The 14,671-nt window shown below is 40.3% G+C and overlaps 1 protein-coding gene across 1 annotated transcript in view; it reads right to left on the bottom strand.

The window, feature by feature from the left end:
• The window catches only part of prim2 (DNA primase subunit 2), a 74,907-nt gene that overhangs the window by 12,963 nt on the left and 47,273 nt on the right, over window positions 1-14,671 (bottom strand). The window contains exons 9-10 of the mRNA XM_083695430.1: window positions 11,008-11,080; window positions 8,479-8,664 (exon numbers count right to left, since the gene is read on the bottom strand). Of these exons, the coding sequence (XP_083551556.1) occupies window positions 8,479-8,664; window positions 11,008-11,080 (259 nt within the window). The remainder of the gene's footprint in view (window positions 1-8,478; window positions 8,665-11,007; window positions 11,081-14,671) is intronic.

The following is a 14,671-nucleotide window of genomic DNA, read 5'->3' on the forward strand; positions in this document are numbered from 1 at the left end:
AAAAGTGTCAACCATAGATTATATATATATATATATACACACACACACACACACATACACATATATATATATATATATACATACGCATATTCATGAGACAGCATAATAAAGTTTAGCACTCATCTTTATGATTTGTTCTGAAAGGACTCATCTTGGAACTAGTCCCCCCCCCCCGCCTTCTGACATCCTCAACAAGCAGCTAAGATTGCAAGGACAACAATGAGATTAGAAGCAAGTATAACTCTATTGAGGCGTCACTCCTCAGTGTCAGAAATGCCAGCCATTCATCCATTCACTGCTCTGTTGAAAGACTGCCATACACAGAAACCGTCAAACTTCTCTTGCACACCCCACTTATTCTTAAGCCACTAATTACTGTATTAATGTCAACTGCCTCAATTCATGCAAATGTGCAACAGAGAAATCAAATTATTTTCAGCTGAAATAGATTTGCAGGCTTTTCTTTGAAAAAGGTAATTTATCATTTACAATTTGAGACTACAATAGATATAAAAGGTTATACCTATAAACATTCATGTATTTCACATGCTCTTATCTACCTAATAGCTTAATTAACACACATCAATTCAAATTGTTAGTTTAAAGACGAGCCAAACACACGTAGCTAATTATCACAGAGCAAGTGCCCCTCCCACTTAAAACAACATCCCATGGTAACCCATGGTAACCCACATCCCATGCAGGCAGATGAGTAAGGCCTCCATTTCAGCCTTACCCCAAACATTTACACAGGAGACACTCCCCTAAGATGATGGTTTTCAGATTAAAATGGGGAAAAACCCCTGAAGTCATATAGATCCAGTAGAACATAATCTAACCCCAAGTAGATCTATGCCTGCCCCATCCACATCACAGGGGCTGAGGTGGAGTCAACAGCTTCAGGTTCCTTGGTGTCCACATCACTAAGGATCTAACATGGTCACACCACACCCACACAGTCATCAAGTCAGCACGCCTGCGTCTGTTTTTCCTCAGGCGGCTGAGGAAATTCAGCTTGTCCCCCCAGATCCTCACAAACTTTTACAGGTGCACCATTGAGAGCATCCTGTCCATCTGCATCACCGCCTGGTATGGCAGCTGCACTGCTCATGGCCGCAAAGCCCTGCAGAGCCCCCCTCAGCGCTTATATTTATGTTTACATTTATACTTATTACACTGTATTGTGTTGTTGAATTATGTTGTAGAGCTGCTCTGCCTGCTCTGAGCTGCTCTGCCTATATGAAGTAATGACCAATAAACTTGAACTTGAAATGGCACTTGTCCAATCCTTCTTGTGTAATGCCAATTAAAACACTTTCCGTTTTAATCTCTGTATATGCCTCTTGACAAGGAACACTTTTAAAGAGAGGCAAACTCAAAGCAACAATAAAGATGAGGGGCTCTGTACATGTCTCTTCCCAAAATGAATATTACATTGTGTGACGCAGTGGTTAAGATTCTTTTTGGAATGAGGAATACACTTTTAGATTGACAAATCACCGAACTTAGGAACTATATAGTCATTGACTTGGGTGAACCGATCTAATAATGTAATTTCTAACATACAAATATTTTGCCAAAGAATTAATGTCCAGAGTGGATTTTAAAGCACTCTCTTTGCAATCATTAATGCTCAGAAGCCAGCACACTGACTGACTACTTTTGTTTTTCCAAAAGAAAGAGTTCCAAAGACTAATGCTTCAGCAAAGACATTAAGCACAGAACTAGATGGAAACAAAGATTAGAGCCTGGCAGTGACTTGAATAATAAAACCTGTCGCTCCTTGAAAGATGTATTGAAGGTGGGGGGATTTTTGTCAGTCACGTACAAGCCTCAGTCACACAAGGTTTTTGGGTCAATTACCCAATTCCAATTAAAGGCAATGAATAAGAAACTATCAAATTACAGGAAAACAAAGTGGTGTATTAAGGACTGAGCAGGAGTGGAAGGAGAAACACAAATAGGAGTTTTTTTTTACTATGGGTTTGGTCCTCACAAATGCAGAACAAAGAATTTACAACAAAAGTTCTGACTTATTTTCCATTACTGTAGAAATATACTGAACCAAGCTATGGATATGACTGGGATTTACTAGAGCAACTCAAGTAAGAAACTTACTCAAGGGCACATGCTGTTGTGTCCTAACCTGATTAGATTAGATTATTGTCATTGCACAGAGTACAAGTACTGAGACAACAAAATGCAGTTTGGCATCTAACCAGATGCAGTGCAAATAGTGGCATAGTGCAAAAGACATGAAATTGTAGACAGCGGAGGAGGGCAAACAGTCCGTGGCTGGGGTGAGAGGTGTCCCTACTGATGCCTCGCGCCTACCACAGACACCGCCTGCTCTGGAGGACCTCGACTGCTCTGGAGGACTTTGAGGGCAGAGAGTTCGGCACCGGTGAGCCTTCCGGTAAGTGACAGAGCAGCTACCATGCCACACTGTGAGGCAGTTTGTCAGAATGCTCTCGATGGTGCTCAGATAGAAGTTGACCAGGATCCTAGGAGACAGATGGGCTTTCTTCAGTCTCCTCAGGAAGTATAGACGTTGCTGCGCCTTTTTGACCAGAGTGGAGGAGTTGAGGGTCCAAAAGAGGTCCTCGGAGATGTGGACACACAGGAACTTGAAGCTGGAGACACGCTCCACCCCATTGATGTAGATGAGGGTGTGTCTGCAGCCCCCAGCTTTCCTGTAGTCCACAATGAGCTCCTTGGTCTTCTTAGTGTTGAGGGCCAGGTTGTTGTCAGCACACCACACCGCCAGGTGCTGGACCTCCTACTGTAGGCCGACTCGTCGTTGTTACTGATCAGGCCTACCACCGTGGTGTCGTCTGCGAACTTGATGGTGAAGTTAGAGCAATGCACAGGCACGTAGTCATGGGTGATACAAGCCTTCTTAATTCCACTCCTCCCACTTCACGCCCTGCCACCCTTGAGTGTCTCCTCTCTCTGTCAATTAGTGAGGGTAAGTCATGGTGGCGCAGGTGGGTTTTGCTGGGTAAACAGCGTCCTGGGTAGAGGCTGGTTGATGGAGGAGGTCTCGTTGGTGCTGTGGAGTGTGATGTCTCTGGAGGAGGAGAGCGCTCTAATTAAACAGGCAGCTGCTGTGTGTGTGTGTGTGTGTGTGTGTGTGTGTGTGTGTGTGTGTGTGTGTGTGTATGCCAGGCCCCATTATTGCTGGACCAACCCTGTGCTTGTTCAACACCACTTGCCCTTTTTTGACATTGGAAAAGAGACAGAATTTGTGCATAAGTTATCCACTGCTTTCTCTCTGGAGATAACAGATGTACAGTAAGCCCATACAGTATAGAAAAAGGAGTTGAGAGCTACGGTCTGAGTTCTTATTTGGCACAGAGCAACAATCTTAACTTGACAACTGTAAACAAATGCAATCAGAATATCAGCACTTGCATCACCTGTTTTAAAACTAGTTGTCCCCAAACGGAGGTCCACAGGGGTGTGTGACACTATAATAAAATAACTCTGCTGTTGAGAAACTCATGTCCCCCTCCTTCAAAAAAAAAAAGCATTATGAAATCCTCCTCCTCTCATCAATCCATTTGTTCTCTATGTAATAAAGCCATTTGTGCCAGAGCCACCTGAGGCACTATTAACCAATATGCCTCTAAAACACTTTATATGTGTGTTCAAAAACAATCACATACTTTAAACACAGCCAAATTAGTAGAGAATGAAATCCAGTTTGTTGGGAGATTAGAAATGTAACATTCATATTGGTTCAGTGTGAATAAAGCGAGGGGAAAAGTTGACCAGCTATGTAATTACACAACATGCTCCCGAGGTCTCACACTGCCTTGAAACAACACTGCTACTAATTCATTCCACTGGTCTCTCCTGCGAGCCGGAGCACTAATGATAAGGACTAAGCTAATAATTACAGGATTACCGGCTGCAGGAACAAGAGACAACGCTTTGTTTAATTTTTTGAAAGACTGCTTTTCTTCATCCAAAACCAAATACTAAAACAAGCTAAAGGTCTTTGGATCCTGTTTCAACTGGTTCGGTTTTGAAGTCCTTTGCATGAAAAAATAATTGCATTCATCTTACGGAATTTCGGCTTCAATGTTGGTTGTTTTTGTTGCTAATTAGTGTAATTGTCAATTTTCTAAAGTATTGCTGTTTATAGAGACAAACTAATTGTTATCAGTGACTCTTAACGAGGCATGCACCTTTCATCAAGCTTAATTGCTGAGCCTTCAAACAATAATAAACAGTCATTAGAGTCTAGTCTGGAGTTTGAGTATCAGATGATTACGTATGCTCATTGCTTAAAAACTCATTTCATTACACATCTTTCTAAGGAACCAAAGAAACCACAACAACACTACCAATGAATGGAAATTATATCCTAATATATTTAATTTGGGAGGCATCAGCTAACCAAAAACTTCCATAACTGAAACATGAGTCATTCAAAAGAGAATAAAAACAATTCCTACCACAATATAATATACAATCCAAATATGTATATTACATATGGCTCCCTGTATTATTCACATAGACATGGATGTGCATGTAGCTGTGTCTTCTTGAGGTTAACAGTCTTTCTCCACAGTTCCATATGCCTGCGCTTACAGGCTCATAACACCGGCTATAAAAGATGTTCTAACACACAGCTGCTACGCAAGCTGCCAACACCTGCTGAAGTGTTAAAAAAGACAAATTAAAAACAACGCTAGAGCTTAAACGCACCTTGGTCCAGACATGCCCTCATCTGTGGATGCGACTTGGAAATAGGAATCACTAATGTAGGCTACAGTCAGCATCCCATGGTGCGTCCCTGGCCAGTCAAGAGCATTATATCCTCCGCAGGTCTGCAAGCAAGTCTAATGAGTTTCACCCTGATGCACCTCACATTGTACATGCTCAATCAAAATGAATGTTAACACAGTCCGCTTAGCAGCAGTGGAGACCGGAGGGGCCATAGCAGCAGTAAGAGGATTCCTGGCCTTGTCAGCCTCTTGCCTCCAGCCACAGAAAACCAAAAGGTTAACATGGCTCAGGCAATTGATATGTAACGTGTGCAGTCAAAGACCTGACACACAGTACAATATTGATGAGGTGTTTCTGAGAACGTCATGTTCCAGAAGCTGTAAGAGGGCCAAGGGGTTGCCATGATTTATTTAGACCAAATCAGCTCCATGCTGAATCAATAATGTAACTTACAGACACCACATCTTGGCAGATAAAGGCTGCTTTCCTAATAGCAAATCCCAGCTTGCTGCTGCCTTACAAATGCAGAAACAAAACATATAAAGTGTCAGTAGGTTGCAAATAATTAACCTCAACTTAACATCCAAAATCATATGAACAGAAGCAAGTACCCAGAAGCAAGAAAGCCACAAAACAGCATGGATGTAGTCATCCAAGTGGAATGCCTTTCAGAGGAGAAGAGAAATGAAGAGATTTACATTTACGGCATTTAGCAGACGCCTTTATCCAAAGCGACTTACAACAAATACATTTGTCTAAGTAAGTGAATCATCTATCAAACAGTCATCATACGAAAAAGTAATCTATGCTAGGACCAGGGGCCATTGGCTGTCACAATGCTAGAAGAAGAAAGAATTACTTTTTTAATTATTATTATTTATTTTTATTAATTTATTTACAGTAGGGAAACTGTACAGGGGGGTAGTGGGGATTAAGAGGTCTTTAGGAGGGACAGTTAAGATGTAGCCTGAAGAGATGGGTCTTCAATCTACGGCGGAAGATAAGTAGTGACTCTGCAGTCCTGACAGCAGTGGGAAGCTCGTTCCACCAGCGGGGCGTCAGGACAGTGAAAAGCCGTGACCGAGTAGCGCGACTGCTGCATCCACGTAGAGACGGCGGTGCCAGGCGGGAGAGAGATATCGTTTCTTTCATCCATTTTCTCTCTCCCTAGTCTGTAACATAACGTGCCTCCTCCTCCGGGCCTCCATTTCGGCATCGCTGCCTCCCATCTTTTTCCTCTGCCTTTCGCATGCTAATGGGGAGGCTTTGTGCAGCCTGCCACGAAGTGCAGTCCCACAGCACATACATCACTGCGAGAGCCACAACTTGCCTGGCTCCAGCCTGCCGCTGCCTCTGCCACTGAACAAGAGCCGGGCTTTGTGTATGCAGCCGTCCAGGTTACACCTGAGAGGGCAGACAGAGGGGACCCAGCCACCCTGGAAATGGGGCACTTTGAAGAGTGGCGTTGCATGACCACCAGAGAATGTCTTTGCCCGGGAGCCGCTTAAACAGGACGAATGGTGGGGGACTAAGACGGGGGTGGTGGGGAAAAGAAGGGAAGCTGGATAAATGGACACCCTCTTATTTATTTTAGTTCTGTGAAAGTGGCTTAGCAGTAGTCAAAGCAAAAGCATCACTTTGAACTCTGGCATGTTCCATGCAACCCTGTGTAGCATGGCACATATTTGGTTCTTCAGAAGACTGCTGAACTCAGAGGAAATGCCCAGTTGTGATGGTAACACAATGAGTCTCATACTGGATGCTTTTTATATATTTGTTTTTATTATTAAAAAGTTACCTACATACTGAAGAAGGCAGTTTTGCCCCAAAAAAGTCTTCCCTGTTGTGTTAAATGAATAAAAAAACTAATTGACACAATTGATCACAAATGCTTAAATCTAAGGAATTAACATAAGTGCATAATGCTAAATGCCTTAAGACTAGTACAATATCCTAATATTAACGATTTGCTAGTCAAATCAAGGAGATCACTGTGATTTATGGTATGGCACTCTGACTAAAACCTCTATCACAACGCCACTCATTCTAGCCACTTGGGCATGTCAGTTCATATACAGAAACTGTAGTCACCCGAGGCCATTTGTCTTGCTTTTAGGGACATTCTTAGCTGGTTCTTCAAAACAATTCCTACACAACCATCCACTAGATCTTCATTTATTTTACAAAGCAAAGTGACACCTTATTTCCTTGAAAGTGGAACAGTTCTATTCAGATGAAAACAACCTATATTTAATATCCATTTTCTATGCAGTGTTGTAAGAGAAAATTGCTTACCATTTGAAACGTAATCAATGAAAATGCTGCCATCTGCAGAAAGATAGCTGTTGTATTTTTCTTCATTTAACATTAGAGGAGGTGAATATATCCACACCTCATCACTCCCCACATGTCCTTGTATTGTCAACATAACACATGTATGGCTACACCTCCATTGTTCAATACATACTGTATGCTGCAGTCAAAGCTCTTTAAACCCATGAACTATTCATTTTGTGGAATATTCTCATTTGCACAATAACACAGCTCAGAAAAAGGAAAACAATAGTTAAAACAAATAATAACTTTGCTGAGGTATTGATGATGTATTTGTTTTCTTTCCCTGTAGTGGTAGAACCAAATAATGTTTATATGTTCTTAATCTATAAATTATTTAATTGAATATTGAAGTACAAATATAAATGAACAAAAGGCTCCTGTAAAAGCAGCATAATTCATTTACAGCATTACAAATGGCTCCCCGCTCTGTTGACAAATACTATGCTATCTTAGCTGGGAGTAACACTTGCAGAATCCTTATATACAGATACATGCCGTTAATACAGATTTGAAAATCTGTCCCTCACCTCTGGTATTTGCATTTGTCCTGCAAATATAGGTCAGCAGAGAGCTAGCAGACTGAGATGCTAATAATGTTCATCCAAGTCTATCCATATTTCTCTTTCATTGCATAGCTCCTAAACACACCTTCTATTTAACCCATTATAACTGCTCTGTTTATCCGATATGCATATATCATCAGCCACTCAATACATTTACTATTACTTACATCTACTATGAAACTAGAACATACTGTATAAAGACGAGCACACATGATCTAGCATAGGGAAACACCATCAGGTGAGTTTTACTCTAACAGAGAAAGAGACACAGCAACAATTGGAAAGACGCTTGACGCTGGTGTCATTCTCCAGCTGAGACTAACCGAGGTGAAATTCTACTTCAACGACAACAGAATTTCCTGCTAACAGCATGAGTGAGCACTCATCGACTGAAGAAACTCTCGACTGAAGTGATTATAGTGAAATGTCTCCCCATTCAGACACCACCCCTCAGGTAAAGATGTGTACCTCATCAGCATTCTTGTGATTGAGGATCAGTTGGGAAAAAACCTTTCAGTTAAAAATGAGAAGTGAAGAGAGGGAGAGAGTCCAGCTGGAGAAGAGTAATTTTCTTGTTAAATGTACCATAGACATGAAAATCTGATTGAATCACAAGCGAGGTGCTTTCTCTCAGAGTTCTATAATTAAGATCCTATAGGAAGGGATGCAAGTTAATCTCAACCTTCAATACAAATATGAGTGGTGTGGAGCCCAAGGCCATAAAATCAACCCTGAGTGATTTAGCCTTTTTTGAATACCTTGTCTTTATTTATTCAGAATTTCATTACTGGTCAAAATATTGTGGGTTGAAAAAAGAAAAAGGCAACACGTTAAAGGTTACCTTGTCAGCATCCACTTTGCCCTTGATGAACTCAGACCTCCAGAACTGCAGTGCCTGGTCCAGGGTGACGCCGATGCCCTTGAGGAAGAGGCCGTACTGCATGCGCCCGCCGTGGCGGAGGTGGTGGTTGTCCCTCAGGGCCTGGTGGAGCTGCCTCATGCACAGGGGGTAGGACTTGACAGAGAGCTGGAGGGCAAAGCCATGGATGAGGTTAAGACATCAGAAATGCAGGAAAAAGGTAAGTGAGAATCATGGCAGTAATGCAATCAACAAGCTACATGAAGTGAAAGTCACATCAATCAATGATTCCATATTCTGCATTTCCAATAAGCTTTCTGAATGCATACAGTACATGAGATCAGCAAGTAGTGTTGCAATGTGACAAACTAAATAATGTTTTCTCATATTTGATCTACGCCTGGCTCCACAGTCCCTTAAAGCTGATGTTGTGCTTTGAACATAGCTCAATACATCCAAAACATTCATGTACCACAACAGCCATTCAGTTGACCTGTGGGGGAGATGCGTCAGACTGTGCTTCCCTAGCCTAGTTGTCTGGTGATGACATGGTTCCACATTAGACCCCCTAAGCCCAAGGCTGACTCCATAAGTGCACAGCGAAGAGGTAAAAACAAAACCCAAGGCAACCGATGGCATTTTCATTATGGTTGAAGTCTACCGCTATGAACTTGGACACACAGTGCTTCCTACCATCAGGTTTCCCTGCACCACATCACAATCACAAACAGCAAACCCCTTGCTGGCCCATTCCAATTTTCCTCTCAGAACAGGAGAATGGAGTTGAAAAATATCCTGCCAGTATAAGAGGCAAACATTATTTAAACTGTAGCAATAAAGATGCAACAGCATCCATTAATGTGAGATTCTGTTCCAAGGATATATCATCATATAATTGTTCATCTTTTCTTTATGCTCCATCTATTTCCATTGAGAAGTCTAGAATGAAGGTTATTTCCCCCATAGTTAAGTACGGTACTAAAGTTTAGTGTCAAAAAACACTGTGTGTGATATTCTTTGTTAGGATAAGAAATGTCTAATCCTGAATGCCAACAGTTGGAGTCGAGTTGAATTGAAATGTTCTTGTTTATGAACCAGAGAAAGGCCTGGCTTTAAAAAAGCTGCTAATTACAAGTGCATACATGAGTTCAGATTTTGCTTTTATTTACTCACACTAAAACTGAAGGACAAAATTAGCATTTGTTGACAGCCACTTAATTTGAACAGCAGTCGTACATTAAGTGCAGAAAGTGCAAGTAAAGTGAGCAGTGGCCTCGGTCTGTTTATCTCTCCTTCAGAGAGACCACAGGAGTTCATTTAAATCCTTTTTGAATGTCAGTGAAGAGTGGTCTGTGTAGAATGAGACTTTGGGCATACAGTGTAAAGACTAAGGCCTCAAACGTCATTATCCATGTTTGCTACATCTTTGACCATCTGCAAAGAATCCTTCACATAAGTCTACCATTCTAAAACGGACGACCACCTACAGTATTAGTGCATGTTAGACCAATACAGAGTTGGGTGAAAAAAAACTGCAATGACATGACCATTGCCATAGGTTTGATTTTATGTGGGGGGGCACTTTTGGCAGGGGGCATCTGGGGGTCCAGAGTCATTTTTTTTATCAGAGATGAAAGGTAAGAGTTCTGTATACAGGTATATTACAATAACACTGATAATAGATAGCACTATGGATAGATGGCCTCTCTTCAATGTCCATAATTGAATTGAGTATTATCTTACAAAAGAATACATTCATTTATATAAATAATTGAGTTGATAGAGGGAGGGAGGAAGCAATTAGTTATGGTTTTAAATCCTAACTACAAAGGGTGGTAAATACGACCTGTGAATGTCCTCAGAAGGTCCCTAAAAAGTTCTAATAAAGTTCCTAAAAGGTCCCCAGAATGTACCCCTGACCACGGACGTCCCTAGAACGTCCTGAGGGACATGAGTAGATAATGGTTGTATAAACATCCCAATAAGGTCCCGGTTTGGTCCCATGTCCTGGAGACGTCATGGGAGTCAAAGTTAAGTAGACATGTCTTTAACAGACCTCCTAGGAGCCGAATCTAACCTTTACAATAATGTGAAATCCTCTCAACCCCCCATATTGAGCGACTGACATACCGTTGGCGATGCGGACCGCAATGCTTTTGCGGTATTGCAATCCTGTAATATTACAGTAAACTAAATCACATTTATAGGAAATATCTGGGCGCTCTTTGGAAATTGTAACACTCCAAGCTTTCTCTTCTGGGCCAGCTCAGATCCTATAATCTGGCTTTTAAATGCAATCTTTTGAATAAAAAGTGGGGAAGACAAAAATTCAATTTTCAAAAAGTGAGTGGGACAGGTCCCAACCATGCTTAATGAAACTTACGGCCCTGGCTATGACTGTATATATTTTCACACTATCTACAAATAAATAACCTATCCATCTTGAAGTGGAAACCATTCTCTACATCTTAAATAGAAAAATAACAAGTGTTAGTGTCAATGCATACTCACAGCATCAATCTCTTCCAAGGAGATCTTCCCAATACTCTTCTGAATGCTGTAGTCCTGGCCAACATAAGCATGGCTAAGAGAAGGAACAAGAGCGAGGAGAGTCGTCATTTACAGAATTACAAATTGTGAACATACAATCAATAATGAGTATTTGTGCATTTGTAAACATGCATAAGTGCAACAGGGTTAGAAGCTTGCTAGAGCAACAATTTGATTCTCTAATGTTCTCTCATGTTCCACTCGCTAGCTCTGTAATATGATAATGTTGCATTGAAAAGTGAATGTATTTTATTTTATTTTGCATGGGCAGATCCTGATTGCAGACAGGTTTTAATGAAGACATTAATCTGTTTTGTCTATCTTCTACTCAGGTGTGTTGCTTCAAGCGAAACATGTACATATGTTACAATGTAATGCATTGTCTTTCTGTGCCCAAGTTAGGTTGCACTATATTCATTCTGTTGAATGGGAAATGTTGAAAATAACATTGTAGAAAATGCTTTTCTTATACGTTTCTGAGAACTCAGTCATGTAATTCTATGCAATCACTTAATATTGTAACCATTGTGTATAATGTATTTTTGTATTGTTTGAAAGAGATTTGTATTCTTTCTGTGAACTTTCTCTCAATATATATAAAAGTAAAAAGCAGAAGCGGTACACTTCAATTGCTAGAGATCGTGATCGCAGACAGGTTTTAATGAAGACATTAATCTGTTTTGTCTGTCTTTTACTCAGGAAATAAATGAGTAAAGCTACATCATTGTCTGTCAGTCCTTAACCGCTTTGACCATTGTTACATAAGCATTATAAAGATTTAATCTTACCCAATGTTATACAGTAACATGTCATTGCAACCCATCACATATGGCCCAAAAACAATTCTCTCTCATTAGCTTACAAAGTGCAACACTTCAAGCACATGGTTTGTAGCTCTTTTGCTGTCCCTCCCAGCAAAAGGTTATATTGGTCAAAATCAATTACATAGATCAATATCTGTTTGACTGATTTCCCAGTCCCTGACATTTGAACAAGACCCTCCATAAATTAACCGACTCTCTTTGAGCAACTTTAGTGCGCCTTGCCAATGAACAACTGATCAATAAAGTGTTTCCCCAGTGTCTATATTTATTACATACCCTGTAATTATATAATGTAAACAAAACAAATGGTGGTAACCTAATCCACTGTAAATTGCAGGTAGACATTGTGCTTACATAAAATGTGATGTTAAATCATAAAAACAAAGCTTTGATACGAGTGTAAAGAAAAGGTATGAGCTCTGTGTCCCGTGGCCTGTCTTCCTCAACAGGCTAGTTGTGGCAGGAATTACCAAATATCAATGACCCTCTTAATTGCTTAAAATATCTTTGTGAAGCCACAGTGAAATTTCCAAACCATAAATTCATCTATGAGCGACTAGCCTGATGAATGTGTGACACACCTTATCACCCTTTGAACAGATTCAAAAACCAATCCATTAATGAAATCAACAGCTCTGGTTTTAGGATAATCAGGATTGTTAAAACCATATCCTGTCCAACTTTGATTAGAAGCTTGACCAACTACCCATAAGGCAATATTTAATTTCAACTGAAGGTAGGTTTGGCCAACACTTCATGGTATACCTGAGATTACCACTTCAGTGCCATTTACCAAGTCAAAAACAAGGTTCCAATACATGATGTGCCCTCTTTACAAGTGAATGCTAAATCTTATTGATATTTAGATGATTTAAGTCTCACTCCATAGTAACCGCAAGCCCACAAGGTTACGTCATTTACGTCATTAAAGGGGCATCCCCAAATGCCCCTTTAAATTTGTAAAATTTGTAACTTCGTGCCTACACCTCGCACAACTCTTAGGTAGCACCCTTTCTAGATTTGTTTTCTTTGGCAGCACACCTAATGACTGGATTGGATTTCCCACATACTCACATAATTGATAATAGTGGCATTGGCCAATGCTACACACACATTCAACAACAAAAAGGGGCCCTCATCATTGCAAATTCGATTATTCAGTAGGCTATCTAGAAGGCTCAGAAACATATTTTGTGTTGACAAGCTGAAGAGCAGACTCAGACTGTGGCATCATATAGTGTTCTTCCTTTATGTTATAGCCTAGAGAAATATCAGTAAGTACATCAAGCCTTCTTTGAATAACTGAATGTGAGCCCTTGTACGTCTGAGGGACAATTTACATTTACTTCCCATTTATATTATCCTGACAAATTCGCTAGCATGCAAATTTCACGTGTATGTTAGCCTAGAGCTAGCAACATGTTTTGTAGCCTATTTTCCTGATTCTAGCCCATGAAAGACCACATTAACTCTGCCTTGGAACAATATCGGAGCTGTTAACTATATGTTGCAATAATTGCTGATTATTTGTTATTAAATTAAATTATTTGTGTTTGCATTTACAATGCTCCACACAAGTGTGTGGATGTGCTGTACTTTGTTTATTATTTTTAGAAGCCGATGCGGGCTGGGCAAGATACTGCAATAAATCAAATCATCATGTTCATTGTGCATCCATGTGCACAAAATTAGTTAACAAACTCCCCAAAAATACATATTAGGACATGCTGGTAAAGATCTCAATATGTACATGATTTATGCCAATTGAGACCTGCAGATTTTCCTCCAATATTGTCCTCCAACAGTTTACCTTAGAAGTTAAAACAGTATTATAACCAAATCCTACCCAAATCTATTATCTGAAAATAATGGGCCTTTTTTTCTTTTGACAATAATAAGCCAAATGTTGTCACTGTGTGATTAATTAATTTGTGTGCATTATCTGTTATTATCTACACTTTACCTGATATAATGGTCTCTCTACTGGCCTTTAGCGGTATAGTCTTTCAATGTCCTATTTGTCAAGTCAAGTCAAAGTGCATTGATCATATGCACAAGATACAGGAAGTAAACTGTACAATGAAATGCTTACTTTGCAAGCTTCCTCTCAACAGAGCAATGACAACAGAATTAAAAATAGAATAACAAGAGTACACAATAATAATATAAGAACTAAGTCAATAACAATAAAGTGTAAGTAGCAGTAATTATATACACAATAGGACATACAGTATGAACTGGCTGCCAGTTTGTGGTTCTTTTGGGTTCTTTTGGTTACCAATTTGCAGTTGTTTTGGTTACCTGATTGGGGTTTTTGGAGGTACTTCTGGGTACCCGTTGGTGGTTGTTTTGGGTGATTAGCAGGACCCAATAAAAGCCTACCCTAACGGGAAGGTCAACAAACTCGTCCCTTTTTTACCAAGTAGCTGCTCTTACCATTGTACTGCTCCCTGATGTAGACTTAAGTATGGAGGACTTAAGACTGCAAGTGACTGTGAACACAAACAAAAAATAGCTCCACCCATTTCACGCATTGAGGTACGCACGGAGACCATGCAGCAGGCTTAAGACAACTCATATCCTAATCTAATGGGGAAAGTGAATGATATGCTGTACATTCAATGGGTGAAATAAAACATAAATCATTCATAAAATAAAGTCCCTACTAGTCATCCCAACGGAGGTCCACGGGCAGGATGTGACAATTTACAATAAAATAACTCTGCCGTTGTGAAACCCATGTCCCCCTCCTTCCCTAACTTTTCATAAATGTCTATTTTTAACATATTAGTGTTGGTACA

Source organism: Argentina silus, assembly GCF_951799395.1.
Source record: "Argentina silus genome assembly, chromosome: X".
In the NCBI taxonomy this organism is placed as follows: Eukaryota; Metazoa; Chordata; class Actinopteri; order Argentiniformes; family Argentinidae; genus Argentina; species Argentina silus.